Genomic DNA, 15,982 nt, shown 5'->3' on the forward strand with positions numbered 1-15,982 from the left:
TTTGAGTTGGAAACAACTCGAGGGCAGGGGGTCCCTCATTTTAGATACAGTTTAAATAAATAGAATTATCTGAATTCTGGCTCGTGACAAGAAAGAACTTTCTGTCAGTTGGAAGGAAAGCGATAATGCTATGCTGCCATTTGCTACCATCAACTTTTGTGAACTAGGTTTTCATTGACAGTAATTATCAAGAATGTGGTAGCTCAGTCATGATACTTGTTTTAAAAAAACTTATTTCATGAATACATGCTCAAATTTCTTAAGGATTTTTAAAAGATTTTACTTGGAAGTTTTCAGGCCTCCCCTAAAACTTGGTGTATCATTATTCTTATCATCATTGCATGCTATAATCGTGATGACTTTTTCACCCAGTTCCATATGAATATCCCCAAATCCTCTCTAGTTTATTCCATGTATATTGTGTGAAAAGGGTTGGTGGGCCCTGGAACAGATACTAAGATACTAACTTGTTCTAGGCAAAAATTGTGCCTCATATTGAAACTCTGAAAGGGTCTGAGGTGGACAAAAGAATATGTAAGCAGCTTTTTCAGATTTCTGAGCAAGGTTGCCACTTGCTAACCATTCTCCACTGGAATCTGTATGTGGAAGCCCTGTGAAATACTTACTGTTGGGACAGTGGCTCCCTCCCTTCCTCCATCCCACCCTCCTCCCATTTCTTCATTAGTAGATACCTAGTTCATTAATAAATACTGCTCTGTGCCTGTGGAAGGGAATTTCTGTTAACACTGTGAAGCTCTTTCTGTTTTCCCAGCATGCCTTCACAAATAACAATTAATGTTAAAAAAAAAAAGAAAACTGTAAAAAAAGCAAAGGCATATTTAGGCATTAAAATCTTTTACAGTGTTCTTTTATAATTGTTTCTAAATTTGGTACAATGTTTTATTTGAGAAAAAATTATAAACCATATGTGAGTATTTGCACATTTCCATTCATAGGGCTTATGTAGTGCTGTTAACTCTTAATACAGCTAATATGTAAGATCCGTGAGTTCTTGTTAATGTTTCATAAGGTTTTTATGGTTAACATTAATATGAGGTATTGCTTTAAGATTACAAAAGTACTTTAAGTAATTATCTTCCCTGATGTTTAATTTTGTATTAATCATGTTAACAGAACTTTATATAGTTAGAACACAATAACTACCTGTTATGTATATCAAGTATGTAATAGCTCATTAAGCAATGGATTTCTTGTGTAATATTATGTTTTTAGCAACAAACATTCAGTCGTGTATAGTGTTATTTTAAACTTCAATAATGCAATATGTAAAGCTTGTTTTTTCAGTTGTAAAAACATTTCTTCAATTTTATGAAATTCTGAAGTTTCTACTTTGGGTTATTTGAGTACTTAAGGAAAATTAGTACTTTGATGTAAGGAAGATTATTCTGTCAGAAAAAAAAATTCAAGTCACATTCCTTTGACTTTTTTTGAGTAATAGAATTTCAACTTTATAATACGTCTCTCATGAAATATTATGATTTTTCTTAAACGCCAACTCAGTATCTCCACACATAGGGTGCTTGTGTAAAATTGTTGATTCGGTTATATTATCCAGCTCCCACTAATACCTGCTTGAGACACTTCACTGGAACTTATATTTGAGAGAGACTAATATATTAAGTATATTGAACATTTCCCATGTTTTTTTTGTTTTGTTTTTGTTTAAATATCTAATAATACAGCAGATTAGATCATCACCTGTAAGGATTTGTTTTTTTTTTAATTAAGGTAAATTTGGCATCACTTAAAAGTCCATATATTAAAAATGTAATGAAACTGTTCCATGTTTTCAACACTACAAGTTGCAAATCTTGTTCGTTAGGCTAATAAAAATTCCTTACGTACTATCCATGTGGAAAATGTGGTTTTAATAACAGAAATGGATTGGTGTCACGTGAAACATATACCCAGAAAAACCATACTTCCTCTTAAAACGGTCAGACGTTCGTGATGTTTAACTTTTTTTTTTTTCAGAGTTACATTTTAAATCTAATTTTAGTTACTTACCTTGTCCCTTTGTGTTAGCTTGAGTTCTCTAGGGGAACGAAACCAGTGAGCCATGTGTATATACATACACACACACCACACACGTATATATGTATGTATGTATGTATATATACGTATATGTGTATGCATGTATATATACATATATATATTTTTTATATGTACATGTCATATAGAGAGAGAGAATGGAAGAGAGAGAGAGATTTATTTCAAGGAATTGGCTCACATAGTTATGGGGCTGGCAGGTCCAAAATCTGCAGCTCAGGTGACAGGCAGGAGACCTCTGCAGGCTTATGTCCCAAGATCCATAGGACAGGCAACAAGAAGAGTGCAGGGTCAAAAGAGAAAGAGAGCAAACTCAGCCAGAATATCTGTTTATATTCTGGAGGCAGACCCTCAAAAAAACCCTCAAGGAAACTCCCCTTTCAGTTGACTGGTTGATCACATCAGATCACATCCTGGAAAATCATTACATTACGGAATTTACATTTACATTACGTTACATTACACTCAGTCCAGTATCTGGCCAAACCACTGAGAATCATAGTTTCGCCACGTTGACACATAAAATTACCATCACACCCTTGGACGTCTCTTTCTGTCTTTCAAATGGTTTCTGACCACTGTCATGTTTATGTTTAACTGGTTATTTTGTACATGTATTTTTGTCATAGCTCTCTTGAAAGCCTTTTTTGAAAGGGTATAAATCATAAATAAATATAATTTATAAATTATGAATAGACATTAATAGTGTGCAGGGGACATTGGTGATTCAGTGATTCTCACCTTCCATCTGGGAGACCCAGGTTCAATTCTAAGCCAGTGTGCCTCCTATGCAGCCAACATCCATCTGTCAGTAAAGGCTTGTGTGTTGCTATGATGTTGAATAGGTTTCAGCAGAGCTTCCCGATTAAGAGAGACTAGGAAGAAAGACTTGGCATCTACTTCTGAAAATCATCCAGTAAAAACCCTATGGATTACAATAGTCCAGTCTGAACCAGTCATGGTGATGGCACAGGACAGGCAGCGTTTTCTTCTGTCGTTCATGGGGTTGCCATGAGTTAACAACATTTATATGGTGACAGTGGTACTATAACATAGTATTTTTTCAGTTTGCTTCCATTGACTACTAACTTTCTATGGAAAAAAAAAAACTCCTCCTGAATAAGTTTCAGTGCCTGTTTCTAAGGCAGAGGTGAATCTTGCCAAATTTGAGAAAATATTCTTAGTTGCAGCTAAGTTACGAGTGAACAGAACAATAGGCAGTGGTTAATAAATGGAATTCACATTTTACCCATTGAAATTATGAAGCTTTTTGATTTGTGTGATTTTAAAATTATAGGCATATTTAACATTGATGAAGTAGGTGACTGTGCCAGGAGCTATGTACTGTACATGTATTATTCACACCGGAGAAGTCAGCTCCAATATTTCACCAAGGAGGGCATTTTCACTTGGCAAATGACTTAACTAGTTAAGGTGTTAATTCAACTGGTTGAGCATCAAAAAGAATTGTGTAATATGAAACATTTCTTTAAACTTTAAAAAGGCTGCAGATTTTGTTTATTTTAATATTAGAGCAAATGAGAATTAGCATTTATTTTAAGTATGCAGAAAAATTTAATAACATATATTAAACCAATTCATATTGTTTATAGCTTAAGAGCAAGGGTAGTAGAAAAACTAATTGACTTAAAATAACTGATGTTTATGCAGTATTCTCCAAAGCGTTTTCTCTAGTGTCAGACTCCCTGAGGCCTATCACTTCTCGTTCATAGGACTTGCAGTGACCCTTTGTAGGAAAAAGGCAATTTTTTTTCCTCTTGGCAAATGCATTTTTTTCAAAGACCCCCTTCCTTCCTTCCTTGCATGGCTCTGACACCTGTACTTATAGGGGGAGCTGAGTACCACAGTCACAGAGAGTATGAATTCATCTCTTTTTCCTGCCACAAGGGGCCCTGGTGACACAGTGGTTATGGGTTTGAGTGCTAACCAAAGGGTTGGCAGTTTGAATCTACTAGCTGCTCCTTGGAAACCCTGCAGGGCAGTTCTACTGTGTCCTATAGGGTTGCTATGAATCAAAATCGACTCGATGGCAAAGGGTTTTTGCCTGCCACAAGCCCTCACCCCATTTTAAGGGGATCTAGCTACTCCCCCCTTGTTGCTCATCTAGGGTGCACTCCAATTCAAAAATTACTTTTTAATATGCTAGGTATCTGCGTGGCACAAAATGGTTTGTGCTTATCTAACCTAAAGGTCAGTGGTTCAGACCCACTCAGTGGGGCTGCAGAAGAAAGGCCTGGTGACCTGCTTCCATAAAGATTGTAACCAAGAAAATCCTGTGGGGCAGGCTACTCTGTAACACAAGGGTTCACCATGAGTCTGAATTGACTCCACAGCAACTAGTTGGCTTTTTGTTTGTTTTTTATTATGCTGGTCACCGTGATACTCTCATAGACATTGTCAGGCTTCTTTGTCATTTCTTTCATTGTTTATTAAAGTTTTGGGTTTTAATAACTTGAGAGCCGTGAGTTTAAGTTCTTTTGCTCTTTGTAGGTGAGAGAATGACTAGCTAGAAGTCAAAGAGCCAGGGGTATAGATGTTGAATATGCTGATTATTAGGAAGTCAAATAGGGCTCTCTGAGTCTTCTTTTCTCTAACGTAAAATAGGAATAAGTTCAGGAGGCTATTGTTAGGTTAGAGTATATAATGTAATCTGAGTTATTCAATGTCTGTTATTCAGTAAATATTAATTCCTTTTCTCCCCATACCTATAATCTAATAACCAAAACCCGTTTCTGTCAAGCCGATTCCGACTCATTGCGACCCTGTAGGGTAGAGTAGAACTGCCCCATAGGGTTTCCAAGGAGTGCCTGTTGGATTCAGACTGCCAGCCTTCTGGTTAGCAGCTGTAGCTCTTTAACCACTATGCCACCAGGGTTTCCTGACCTAATGTAAGGTCAAATGATTGGAAGTCTTCCATTGATTGTTTTTTTAATAATACTTTATTGTCTTTTTGGTGAAAGTTTACACAATAAGTTAGGTTCCCATTTGACTATTTCCACACAAATTGTTCAGTTACATTTATCACAGTGTGCCAACATTCTCTTTAATTGTGTTCTGTTTGTTCCATTTCCAGTACTCTAGCTTCCCTACCCCTTATCTTCTCATCTTTACTTTTGAGTGATTGTTTACTTCTTGGTCCCATACAGATGATTTTTAAGTAGAGCACTGATCTTACGGGTAATATCATTTATTTTATGCACTCTGCTACTTTGCTAAAAAGTGATCTCAGGGGATAGACTCGGTTATAGACTTAAAGACTGTCACAGGGTGATAGTCTCAGGGAGTCCTCTGTTCTCTATTGTTCCAGTTTGTCTGCCTTTTTTTTTTTTTTTTTAATTTGAGTTCTCCACATTTTTCTCCTAGCCTACCTGGGACCATCTATTGTGACCCTGGTCAGAACGGTTAGTGGTGGTAGCTGGACACCATCTAGTTCTTCTGGTCCCAAGGTAGATGACATCATGGCTCTTACAGACTTGTTTCTTCTCTGAGCTTTTGATTACCTTCTTAACTGCTTTGCTCCCGGTAAGCAGAGACCAGTAGTTGGGTCTTAGATGGCTGCTCACAAGCTTTCAAGACCCGAAGGTTACTCATCTCACTAGGATGCAAAACATGATTTTTGTGAACTATGTTATGATCCCACAGGTGCGCCTCGGAAACCCTATGGGGCAGTTCTGGTCTGTTTCATAGGGTCACTATGAGTCAGAATTGACTCGACGGCAACGGGTTCGGTTTTTGGTTTCTTGGTATGTTATGCCAGTTGACCTATTTGTCCCATGGAGGTTTCCTGTTTTTTTGTTTGTTTGTTTGTTTGTTTGTTTGTTTGTTTGTTTGTTTGTTACTGAATGTTGCTGTACAAATTTTCTTTCTAGCTTGTTTTCTAGTTTGTTGAAAAATTGTAGGATATTAATCTGTCCAGTCAGCCCACAAATATTTAATGAACATTTACTGGTTAGTTACCATTGAGTTGGTTCTGACTCATGGCAGTCCCATGTACAGCAGAACAAAATGTTGTCCAGTCCTGCTGCATTTTCATGTGCGTTTGTATCCTCAAGTTCATTGATGCGGCACTGTGTATTTTGAGTGCCTTCCAACCTGGGGGCTCATTGCCCAGCACCATACCAGGTACTATCGTGATCCATAGGGTTTTCACTTACTGTCCCTATCACTGCTTAGAGAGAAAGGCTTGGTGATCTACTTCTGAAAATCAACCAGTGAAAACCCTATGGATCACAGTGGTCCAGTCTACAACTGATTATGGGGAGGGTGCAGGACTGGGTGGCATTTCCTTCTATTGTCTATTGGGTCACCATGAGTCAGGCCAACTCCATGGCAGCTAACAGGCAGGTAACAGCAACATCACTTCTAGGTGTCATAGGAAACAAAAGAACCAGGACTGCCAGGAAACAAAGATGAGTTTACAGCCTGCTTAGGGACAAAAACCCTAATCACATGGAACAATTAATGCTAATATGCATGAAGTAAACAGGAAATGCAAGAACAAATACAAATAAAAATAGAAAATTTAGAGATGTCCCATAAGAGAGCATAGGCTAGCATCTTGCAAAGTGCGCAGAGTGGACCTTTGGGAGTCTGAACTATGGCTTGGCTCATGAGCTGTGGCATGGAGATTAGGAGGGCATCCACAGAAAGGAAAGAGCGTGCAGTGTGGGCAGCAGCGTGGTGGGAGGAAGATGGAGAAACCTGCCAGGCTGGACGGTATATCTTAGAAAATGAATGGAAGTGAAACCAAGACACCAAGTGGACTAAGAATTAAGACTTCATCCTAAGCTACGTTAAAAAGTTTACGTATAATATTACAGGATAGTAAAGGAGGGAGGAGAAAATCACAACAGGTTTCATCTGGCAGTGGTACCTGATGACCTGAAATAGGGGAGAGACAACTATAGTAACCCAGGTGGGAACCAGTGAAGGTTACTGCTAGAATGGTAAAAGTTAAAAGTCTATACTTTTCTGATCCAGATTATATATTTTCAAGTGTCATGAATTCATTTTTGTGATATAAAAAGATATTTTTATACAAAAAGATGATTAAAACTTCTTACTCTGATGTCTCAGCAGGATTCCAGAAAAAGTTTCACTTTTTATTTTGTTGTCTCTTTTTTTTTATTTAGTAAGGATAAGAGGTAGATGACATTGTTCTGTAGAAAAGACATTGATGTTTCACTTCTAAATTGCATGGCGCGTAGATGGGGTAACTTAGATACAACATTCTTTGGGATGCTGCTACTCCAAAGACAAATATTTTGGTTTAACATAACCCAGTTTGAGAACATAATCTAGTTTGAGGAACAAATTTTATTTTTATTTTGAAATGTTAGAAATATGAAAGATGATATATGAGATAATGTGGAAAATAATATATTCAGTAGTTAAAATATTTTTTCTATCAAGGATTTTATGGTTACTAAGGGTAATGAAAGGAGCCCTGGTGATGCAATGATTAAGCACTCGGCTGCTCACTGAAAGGCTGGCAGTTCAAACCCACCCAGTGGCTCCATGGGAGAAAGGACCTGTCAATCTGTTTCCATAAAGATTACAACCTTGCAAACACTATGGAACAATTCTACTGTGTCCTTTAGGGTCGCTGTGAGTCGGAATCAACTGGACGGCAACAGGTTTGGTTTTGGAAGGGAAATGAGCATACATATTACTTGGCTGTGATCTTGTACACATCTCAGTGATTTTGTAGTAATGAAAGCAAAAGAACTGTCATCAGTCCATGTGTGGGATGTAGAGGTTCTTAAAAACTTAGATCCTTGAGAAATGTAAAAGGTGTGTATGATTGTATTTTGCAGTATGCACCAAATAATTGCAGTCCAAAATATATCCTGTGTATTGTGGTCAGAACATGACGTCAGAACTTTACAGGAACAAGAAATTACTTCTTGTATTTGGTTCCTTTATATGCTGTGTCCATAGAATTTTTCATCAAAAAGACAAAAATAAGGATTTCAAAGTAAATAATCTTTCTTACAGAGTATTTTATTTTGGCTAGAATATGTCTAGCTCTATATTCTTAAGTGTGTAGTTTAACATTATTTTGTTATTTGGTGAGACATAAGCTGTGATTGACATCACTTTTAAGACAACATTAATATTTTTGAAATTTAAATCATTGCATTTAAGATACAGATAATTCAGATACTGATATCTTTTTGATTCTTTTATAAGAGTGAAGGTTATTTTTAATTGAAAATTTATTTTGAGATACACATTTGAAAATATATAAAATTGATACTGCTTGATAGACTAAAAGCAGTATGAGGATTAGATATTGCCAATCATTAATGATGTCTCCTACGTCTAGAGCATAGTGGGTGTTTAACATTAATAACTATTTGTCTTAGGCACCTAGTGCTGTTGTAACAGAAATACCACAAGTGGATGGCTTTAACAAAGAGAAATTTATTTTCTCACAGTCTACTAGGCTAGAAGTCCAAATCAGGGTGTCAGCTCCAGGGTAAGCTTTCTCTGTTGGCTCTAGAGGAAGGTCTTTCTCGTCAATCTTCCCCTGATTGAAGAGCTCCTTAGGTGCAGGGATCCTAGGATCAAAGGACTCTCTCTGCTCCTGGCACTGCTTTCTTGGTGGTATGAGGTCCCAACTCTCTGCTTGCTTCCCTTTCCTTTTTATCCTTTGAGAGAGAAAAGGTGGTGCAGGCCACACCCCAGGGAAATTGCCTTTACATTGGATCAGGGATGTGTCCTGGTAAGGGTGTTACAACCCCACTCTAATCCTCTTTAACATAAAATTACTATCACAAAATGGAGGACAACCACAGAATACTGGGAATCATGGCCTAACCAAGTTAATACACAAATTTTGGGGGGAACATAATTCAATCAATGACAGTATTACCCATTTCTACCTGTAAGCATTTATTCAAGAATTATATATTGAGACTATGTGCCAAAAATGTGAAGATAACTAAGAATATTTGCCCTTAAATACATCTCCCAGGTTCAGGCATGTCGTGAAAGGGTGGTATTACATGAAGCCCAAGGTCAAGGACGTTTTTCCTACCTTTGCTAATTTTGGAGAGGAGACCTAAAGGATAAGTAGGAATTTGTCAGGGAGTGGAAGCAGTATCGGTGGAAGGTGATGTTGTTTGGTGCCTTCGAGTTGGTTCCGCCTCTTAACAACCCCATGTACAACAGAGCAAAACACTGTGTCCGGTCCTGTACCATCCTCACAATTGCTACTATGTCTGAACCGGTTGTTGCAGCCACGATGTCAGTCCATCTCATTGAGAGTCTTCCTCTTTTTCGCTGACCTTCTACTCATACAGTGTAACTCAAACTCATATAATGAAAGGTATGAGAGTGAACTCAACTATGCCAAGTGCCCAGTATCTAGGGAAATGCAAAAGGAAAAGGAAGGCTTTGGAACAGGAGATACTGGAGAATACCTCAAGCTACACTCTAGTATTCTGTAATATGAAAATTCCCTTAATGATATAAAATAAAAACTTCACTATTTGATGTTACTAAGTTTTATTCTTTCAGCTGTTGTTAGTTGCCATTGAGTTGGCTCTGACTCACGGTGACTTTATGTATAACTGAAAGAAATAGTGCCTGGTTGTGCGCCATCTTAATGCTCATTGGTATGTTTGAGTCCATTGTTGTGGTATTGTGTCAGTCCATCTCACTGGGAATTTCTCCCATTTTCTCTGGCCCTCTACGTAACCAAACATGAAGTCCTTTTCTAGATATTGGTTTTTCCATTGACATGTCCAAAGTGAGCTGAAGTCTCATCATTTTTGCTTCTAAGGCACATTCTGATCGTATTCCTTCTAAGACTGATTTTTTGGGGTTTTTTGGCTCAATAGAGCTGATCAACATCATAATAAATAGAGAGAAATTCAGTCCTTTAACCTCAGTGTGTTGTATGAGTAGATGTTAGTTGTTTTTATAGTATAATTCGATTCACGTGCTTATTTTCTTTTACAGTGAAGTTTAGCAACTGTAATGGAAAAAGAAAAGTACAGTATGAAAGCAGTGAACCAGCAGATTTCCAGGTGGATGAAGACGGCATGGTGTATGCAGTGAGAAGCTTTCCACTCTCTTCTGAGCAGGCCAAGTTCCTGATATATGCCCAAGACAGAGAAACTCAGGAAAAGTGGCAAGTGGCAGTAAAATTGAGCCTCAAGCCAACGTTGATTGAGGAGTCAGTGAAGGTATAGTATCCAAAATGACTCTGGCGCTGATATTATACAGTCTGAACTAAGTGTATTGTATGTTTTACACCACATTCATGGATGGCCGACAATTGCATGTTTATCAACCTCAGTCACTTTAATTGTATTTTGTTATGTTTTTGATCTTAGAAGATACTTAGCCTGACTGTGTTTTAAGCAACCAGAAATTGTATTTGAAATGTTTGTTTGTACTTCGAGATTTATAACTTAATTTAAATTGGTAGTTTCTTTGTTTTAAATTCCTTCAAAGCTTTACAAGCTGTTAAATATAAACACAAAATAAACAGTACGTTGCAAGATGTCATCAGTCAAATTTATTGGATGGAAAGTACAGATTTACAGTCGTAACAGGAAAGCTTTTCTGGCAAAGAGTGTTGGCTTTTGTCTTGTCCCTTAATAATCAAATTGGGGCGTATGAATTATTTATACTACCACCGTGACTTTTAGGAATGACATACTCCCTCTGGTGGAAGCCGCTGTGTGTCAAGATAAAATTAATAATGTATGTTTCCAACGGAGTACAAAAAACAGCTCTGTAAAATTCACCAAATGTTTACTGAGCACTTACTTTGTATATGCCACTGTGTTAGGAACTTTAAACAAAATACGGTTACTGCTTCACTAGACTTATGACATTATTTTCTTAATATTCTAGTTCTTTTTTTTTTTTTTTTTTGAGTTAATTCAAAACAAATAAGATAGGGCATAGCCCTGTGTTCTGAAATTCATGATTTTATGAACTCTGCCTATTCCATTTTGTATATTAATTGTAGAGACAGAAATACATATATTCTTTTTTGATGTTTAATGTCTATGTGATGTGCACCTATCAAATATGAATAAATATTTCAGAGGAAAATGGATTATTTTTTTCTTGTACCAGTGTTAGGGTTTCATGAGGTAACTTTTCATTTGTTAATATATGAACTGTTAAGGGGAATCATGTCATTTGAACAATTGAAAGTAAGAAACTAGTTAACTAATGGAGTGGAAAGAAGTTTTTGTTGCTGCTGTTGATTTGCTGTGTTCCAGCAAACTGGCTTGGGTATTTGCACTGAAGCAGCAAGGCTAACAGCTAAAATGTCTACAGATATAGGAAGAACCAGAAGAAAGTGTTGACATGCAGCAGAGATTAATACCCAGTGTGCAAAGTGGGTCATCTACAGCATCCATCATGGCTGACATAGGTTTAGAATAATTACAGCATTAATTCTGTGGGATTTAATAGGGTCATAAATATTTGAGACATTCCTTACCAGTATGTATTAAACTTCCCTTGGAATTCAAATTATATTTTAACACATCGAGATCCAAATTTAATGTACAGTAGCACATTACCTGAACTGTGGCTTAAACTATTGAGAAATATATAAAAGGGTACTATTACATTTTGCTCAATATTAACTACCATCAAAAATTGTTTATAGAAACTGCAAATAGTTTACACAGCTGAGCCACAGAATAAATTGTTTGGCATTCAATTTTTCAATGAACAGCATAACCCCAAAATTTTATGGCATATTCTTCTGTTTCAATGGGGAGATAAGGTAAAGGGCTCCAGACTTGCTTTCTTGTTCATGAGGAACCCTGATTGCTCCATGTTCCGCCATCCATTAATGTTGATGTACTTTCAGAAAACGTTTCTCCTAGTACTCATCAATGTCCTGTTGTATTTTAACGCAAAGGGATCTCAAGAAATTGAAGAAATACTTTTCCCAAGACAATTCGCTAAGCACAACGGCTACCTACAAAGACAGAAGAGAGACTGGGTCATCCCTCCAATCAACTTGCCAGAAAACTCCAGAGGCCCTTTTCCTCAAGAGCTTGTCAGGGTAGGGTGTACCATTTTAATTGTCTTCACAGCATGTGGCAAGTGTATGTTAGAAATGTTTTTATCTATTTTCGTACAAAGGAAAGTTTATGATATATCCAAAAACCAAAACCAAACCCACTGCCATTGAGTCGATTCCGACTCATAGCGACCCTATAGGACAGAGTAGAGCTGCCCTGTAGAGTTTCCAAGGAGTGCCTGGTAGATTCGAACTGCCGACCTTTTGGTTAGCAGCCGTAGCACTTAACCACTACACCACCAGGTTTCCTTATGACATATATATACTACATATATATATATATGTAGTATACATGTATATATATACTACAAAAGATTATTTTTATATAGGTGGAATTTCTCCAGTGTTATAAACAGCTTTCTTCTCTTTGGTTCATTCTCTGTTGTATTATTTACGTGTAGAGCTGTCCCTAAGTCCTGTACACTTTATGGATGATAAAGCTTGTTCACTGTGTGAATACACATCCCTGACTCCAACATACGCATCTGCCTCTGTACCAAAGCCACACTCACCATGCACACTCCCAAGCTTCCTGGTCTGAGAGTTGGACTCTCCATGATGACCTCTGCTCTCTACCAATATAGCTTTTGGGCCAAAAAATATATGTATAATAAAGGGCTGACCATTGCTAAAAATGGCAGCACCAAATGCTTTTGAGAGTTTTTGAAAAAAAAAAAAAAAAAAACCTGGGCTGCTATTAATAGTCTCTAAAAAAAAAAAAAAAATTTTTTTTTTTTTTAGGGCAGCGCAAAAACATAGGCTTTCAAACCTGAGAGGTAGAGCGCTTCAGTTACTGTACTTCAAGTGCATACCATCAGATGTAGAGGGAAAAAATTACAGATAGTGTAACGTTTTTAGTACAATTAACAACACATTATTTACTACAAAAGAAAAAGAAGACAAAGTCATTGTATTCCTGTTTATTAACATGTCAATGTTTCTGTGTGTGATTAATTTAGCATTCCATCACATACTTAAAGGAAAGCTCTGATTTTTTAAAATAAATCACTTATTTGTATTTATATTCTGTTCCAACGCATATTATAATTGAATTTAGTGGTGAATACAGCCCTCCCAAATACAGGTGTTTTCTACTTTTCTGCATTAATGGAGAATGAGGAAACAATTTTGTCTCAACTTAAAAAAAATAAACTGAATTCTGTGAATGGATTACGTGCATTTATCTAATGCATAAAGATCTCCTATTATCACTTCCAAACAGTATTGCTCAGTCTGTGCTTTCTCTGGGCCTTCCTTCTTTCTTCCTTTTTTTTCTATAGCCTGGTGTGCCTCCTAAAACTGCTCATTTGTACACTTAATTTTTCTGGAAGTAGTTGTATTTGGAGAAGGCAGTGAGTCTATAATGAGTATAATTTTTGAAAGCATAAAAATATATTTTAAGATCATTTCTTGTATGTTTTGTTATTAATAAATAATTTTGGTAGTGTTGCCTTGAAATGATACGGAAAGCTTTGGTTTCAGTGAATAATGTTAGTACAAAGCAAACAGAGAAATCTGACTTCCAGGCACAATCATAATGTGAGAGGGTATTTCCCATTGTGCTTAAAACCCGAAACCAAACCTGTTGCTGTCAAGTCAGTTCCAACTCACAGCAACCCTATAGCTATTTCCTATCATAATTTTTGTGGAAAGGTAACCACTTTCATTTTAATTAAATTGGACACCTGTTACTGTGTTTTAATAGTTTAACCTAGAAACTCCGCGAATCCAGTTTGATGCCTTTTAAAAACTGGCGTTCCTTAATTTTGACTTTTTGCGCTGCTTCTAGTGAGTGTTCTTTTAGTTGTTGGACTTTTTGGACTGCTCCTAATGAGTGTGCTTTTAGTTGTTAACGTTGTCCTAGTCTTTCTGATGATAAGTGACATCTCTTTTTGAAACCTATCACCAAGAAACAAAGACGAGGAACAGGTGCTGGTGAGCGTTTCAGTAGTACGCCTGTGTTCTGGGAAGAGATGGTCTAAGTTTGTAACAGAGAAAAGGCACGAGCTGTGATATGCCCTGCCTCTGATAATGAGCTCATTTAGTGTCTCGTTGGTCTAATGCGATTGTCTCCTTGATCCTCAGATCAGGTCCGATAGAGACAAAAACCTTTCCCTGCGGTACAGTGTAACTGGGCCGGGAGCAGACCAGCCCCCGACAGGGATCTTCATTATCAACCCCATCTCAGGTCAGCTGTCTGTGACCAAGCCTCTGGATCGGGAGCTCATAGCCCGGTTTCACGTAAGACTTCAGCCAGCTGATAATTATATGTACATTCTTCTGAAAGTGTGCGGAATTGAACATTTGCTTCCTAATCAGTCTTACAGCCTTGATACTAAGAGTTTTAACATCAGAAATATGTGTATAGCTTTTTCTGTTTATTTTAATAGTTACGTTGTTTTTATGCATTTGATGAATGGTCGTGGTAAAAACAATTCCAAAAAAGCTCAAAGCATAAAGTAAAATTGCATAAAATCTCATTACTCTTTACAAGTTGATATATACTTGCCTTCAGATATGTGTCTCCGAAACTTACGATAACAGATTTATACAAATGGAGGCAAAACTGGTGCAGAATATATAGAGATCACAACATTTTTAATGGCTGCATAGTGTTCCATTCAAGGTATCTGCTGTAGTATTAATAGTTTCTTATTAACAGACATTTATGTTTGCAATGTTTATCTGATCTTGCTGGCATGATAACTGACATTAAATAGAGTCCTAGAAAAAAGATAAGCACATTTTGATTGTCTTACTCATTGTCAGTGCTCCCTCCAAAAAGAGACAGCATTTTTGTGATATTCCTGCCAAAAAATGAGATTTCTCCTTTCCCCATGAACCCTGCCAACACTTGGTTTCATCAGTGTTTTCCAATCTGACCAATCTTTTCTTAGATACAGTTCCTATTTTTTTCTTATCTTCATTTTAATTCTCTGTTCTTTATTTTTCTTTTACTTATTAATGATTTGTAACAACTTTTTGCACATTATTAATATGTTCATATTTAATATTATGTGTATATATTTGAAACGGATTTTTCCAATTTTAAAATAAGGCTGCAATGCTATTTCAAACATTAAGAACTATTTAATAGTAAAATATATATTCAGGAAAACATTTAAATTTTTTGTCTAGCCATGCTCGCAAATTTTTCTGAAATAAGATTTCAACTGCTTTTTTTTAGTTTAATAAGAAACCTACATTGATCTTGATTACTTTTACAATTTCTACATGAACTCCAACTTTTAATGAGAGTATCTTTTTCTTTTAGAAAAAAATATATGCACATTGTAAAAACTTTTTGTGTAATACAGAAGGGTATTATTAAGAAAGAAAATGATTTATAATCCTGGTGCATAATAATAATCTTTTTCCTTTTTTACATTTTGGTAACTTTATGATCAAATGTTTTTCTCTCCACAGGTGTATAAATATATTCTTTTGAGATCAGAATCAGTCTGTTGTTACCAGTTTTTTTTTTTTTTTTTTTTTCACTTACCAACTCATCAGATTTGGCATGCTTTCATGTCAGTAAATAATTATTTATATTACCATTTTGTACTTCTCCAAATTATTCTGTGGAGTGAATGTAATATTACTTTATTTGACTAATTCCCTTTTCATAGTTATTTGGGTAATTTACACCTTTTTATTTTCCTTTACCACTATAAGTAATGCTGCAGTGAACATCCTTTGTACATTTTCCCGTTATATCCGTGGAATAAATTCTTAAAACTTGAATTATTTTGATAAATACGGTGACATTATTCTCTAGAATGGTTGTATTGTTACATTTCTGACCTGTGTATATGAGTTGTATTT

The 15,982-nt window shown here is 36.3% G+C and overlaps 1 protein-coding gene across 1 annotated transcript in view; it reads left to right on the forward strand.

Moving 5' to 3' along the window:
* The window catches only part of CDH2 (cadherin 2), a 245,046-nt gene that overhangs the window by 162,567 nt on the left and 66,497 nt on the right, over nt 1-15,982 (forward strand). Inside the window, exons 3-5 of the mRNA XM_010586797.2 lie at nt 10,060-10,286; nt 11,993-12,139; nt 14,243-14,398. Of these exons, the coding sequence (XP_010585099.2) occupies nt 10,060-10,286; nt 11,993-12,139; nt 14,243-14,398 (530 nt within the window). The remainder of the gene's footprint in view (nt 1-10,059; nt 10,287-11,992; nt 12,140-14,242; nt 14,399-15,982) is intronic.

The sequence above is a fragment of the Loxodonta africana genome, chromosome 11 (genome assembly GCF_030014295.1).
Source record: "Loxodonta africana isolate mLoxAfr1 chromosome 11, mLoxAfr1.hap2, whole genome shotgun sequence".
NCBI lineage: Eukaryota > Metazoa > Chordata > Mammalia > Proboscidea > Elephantidae > Loxodonta > Loxodonta africana.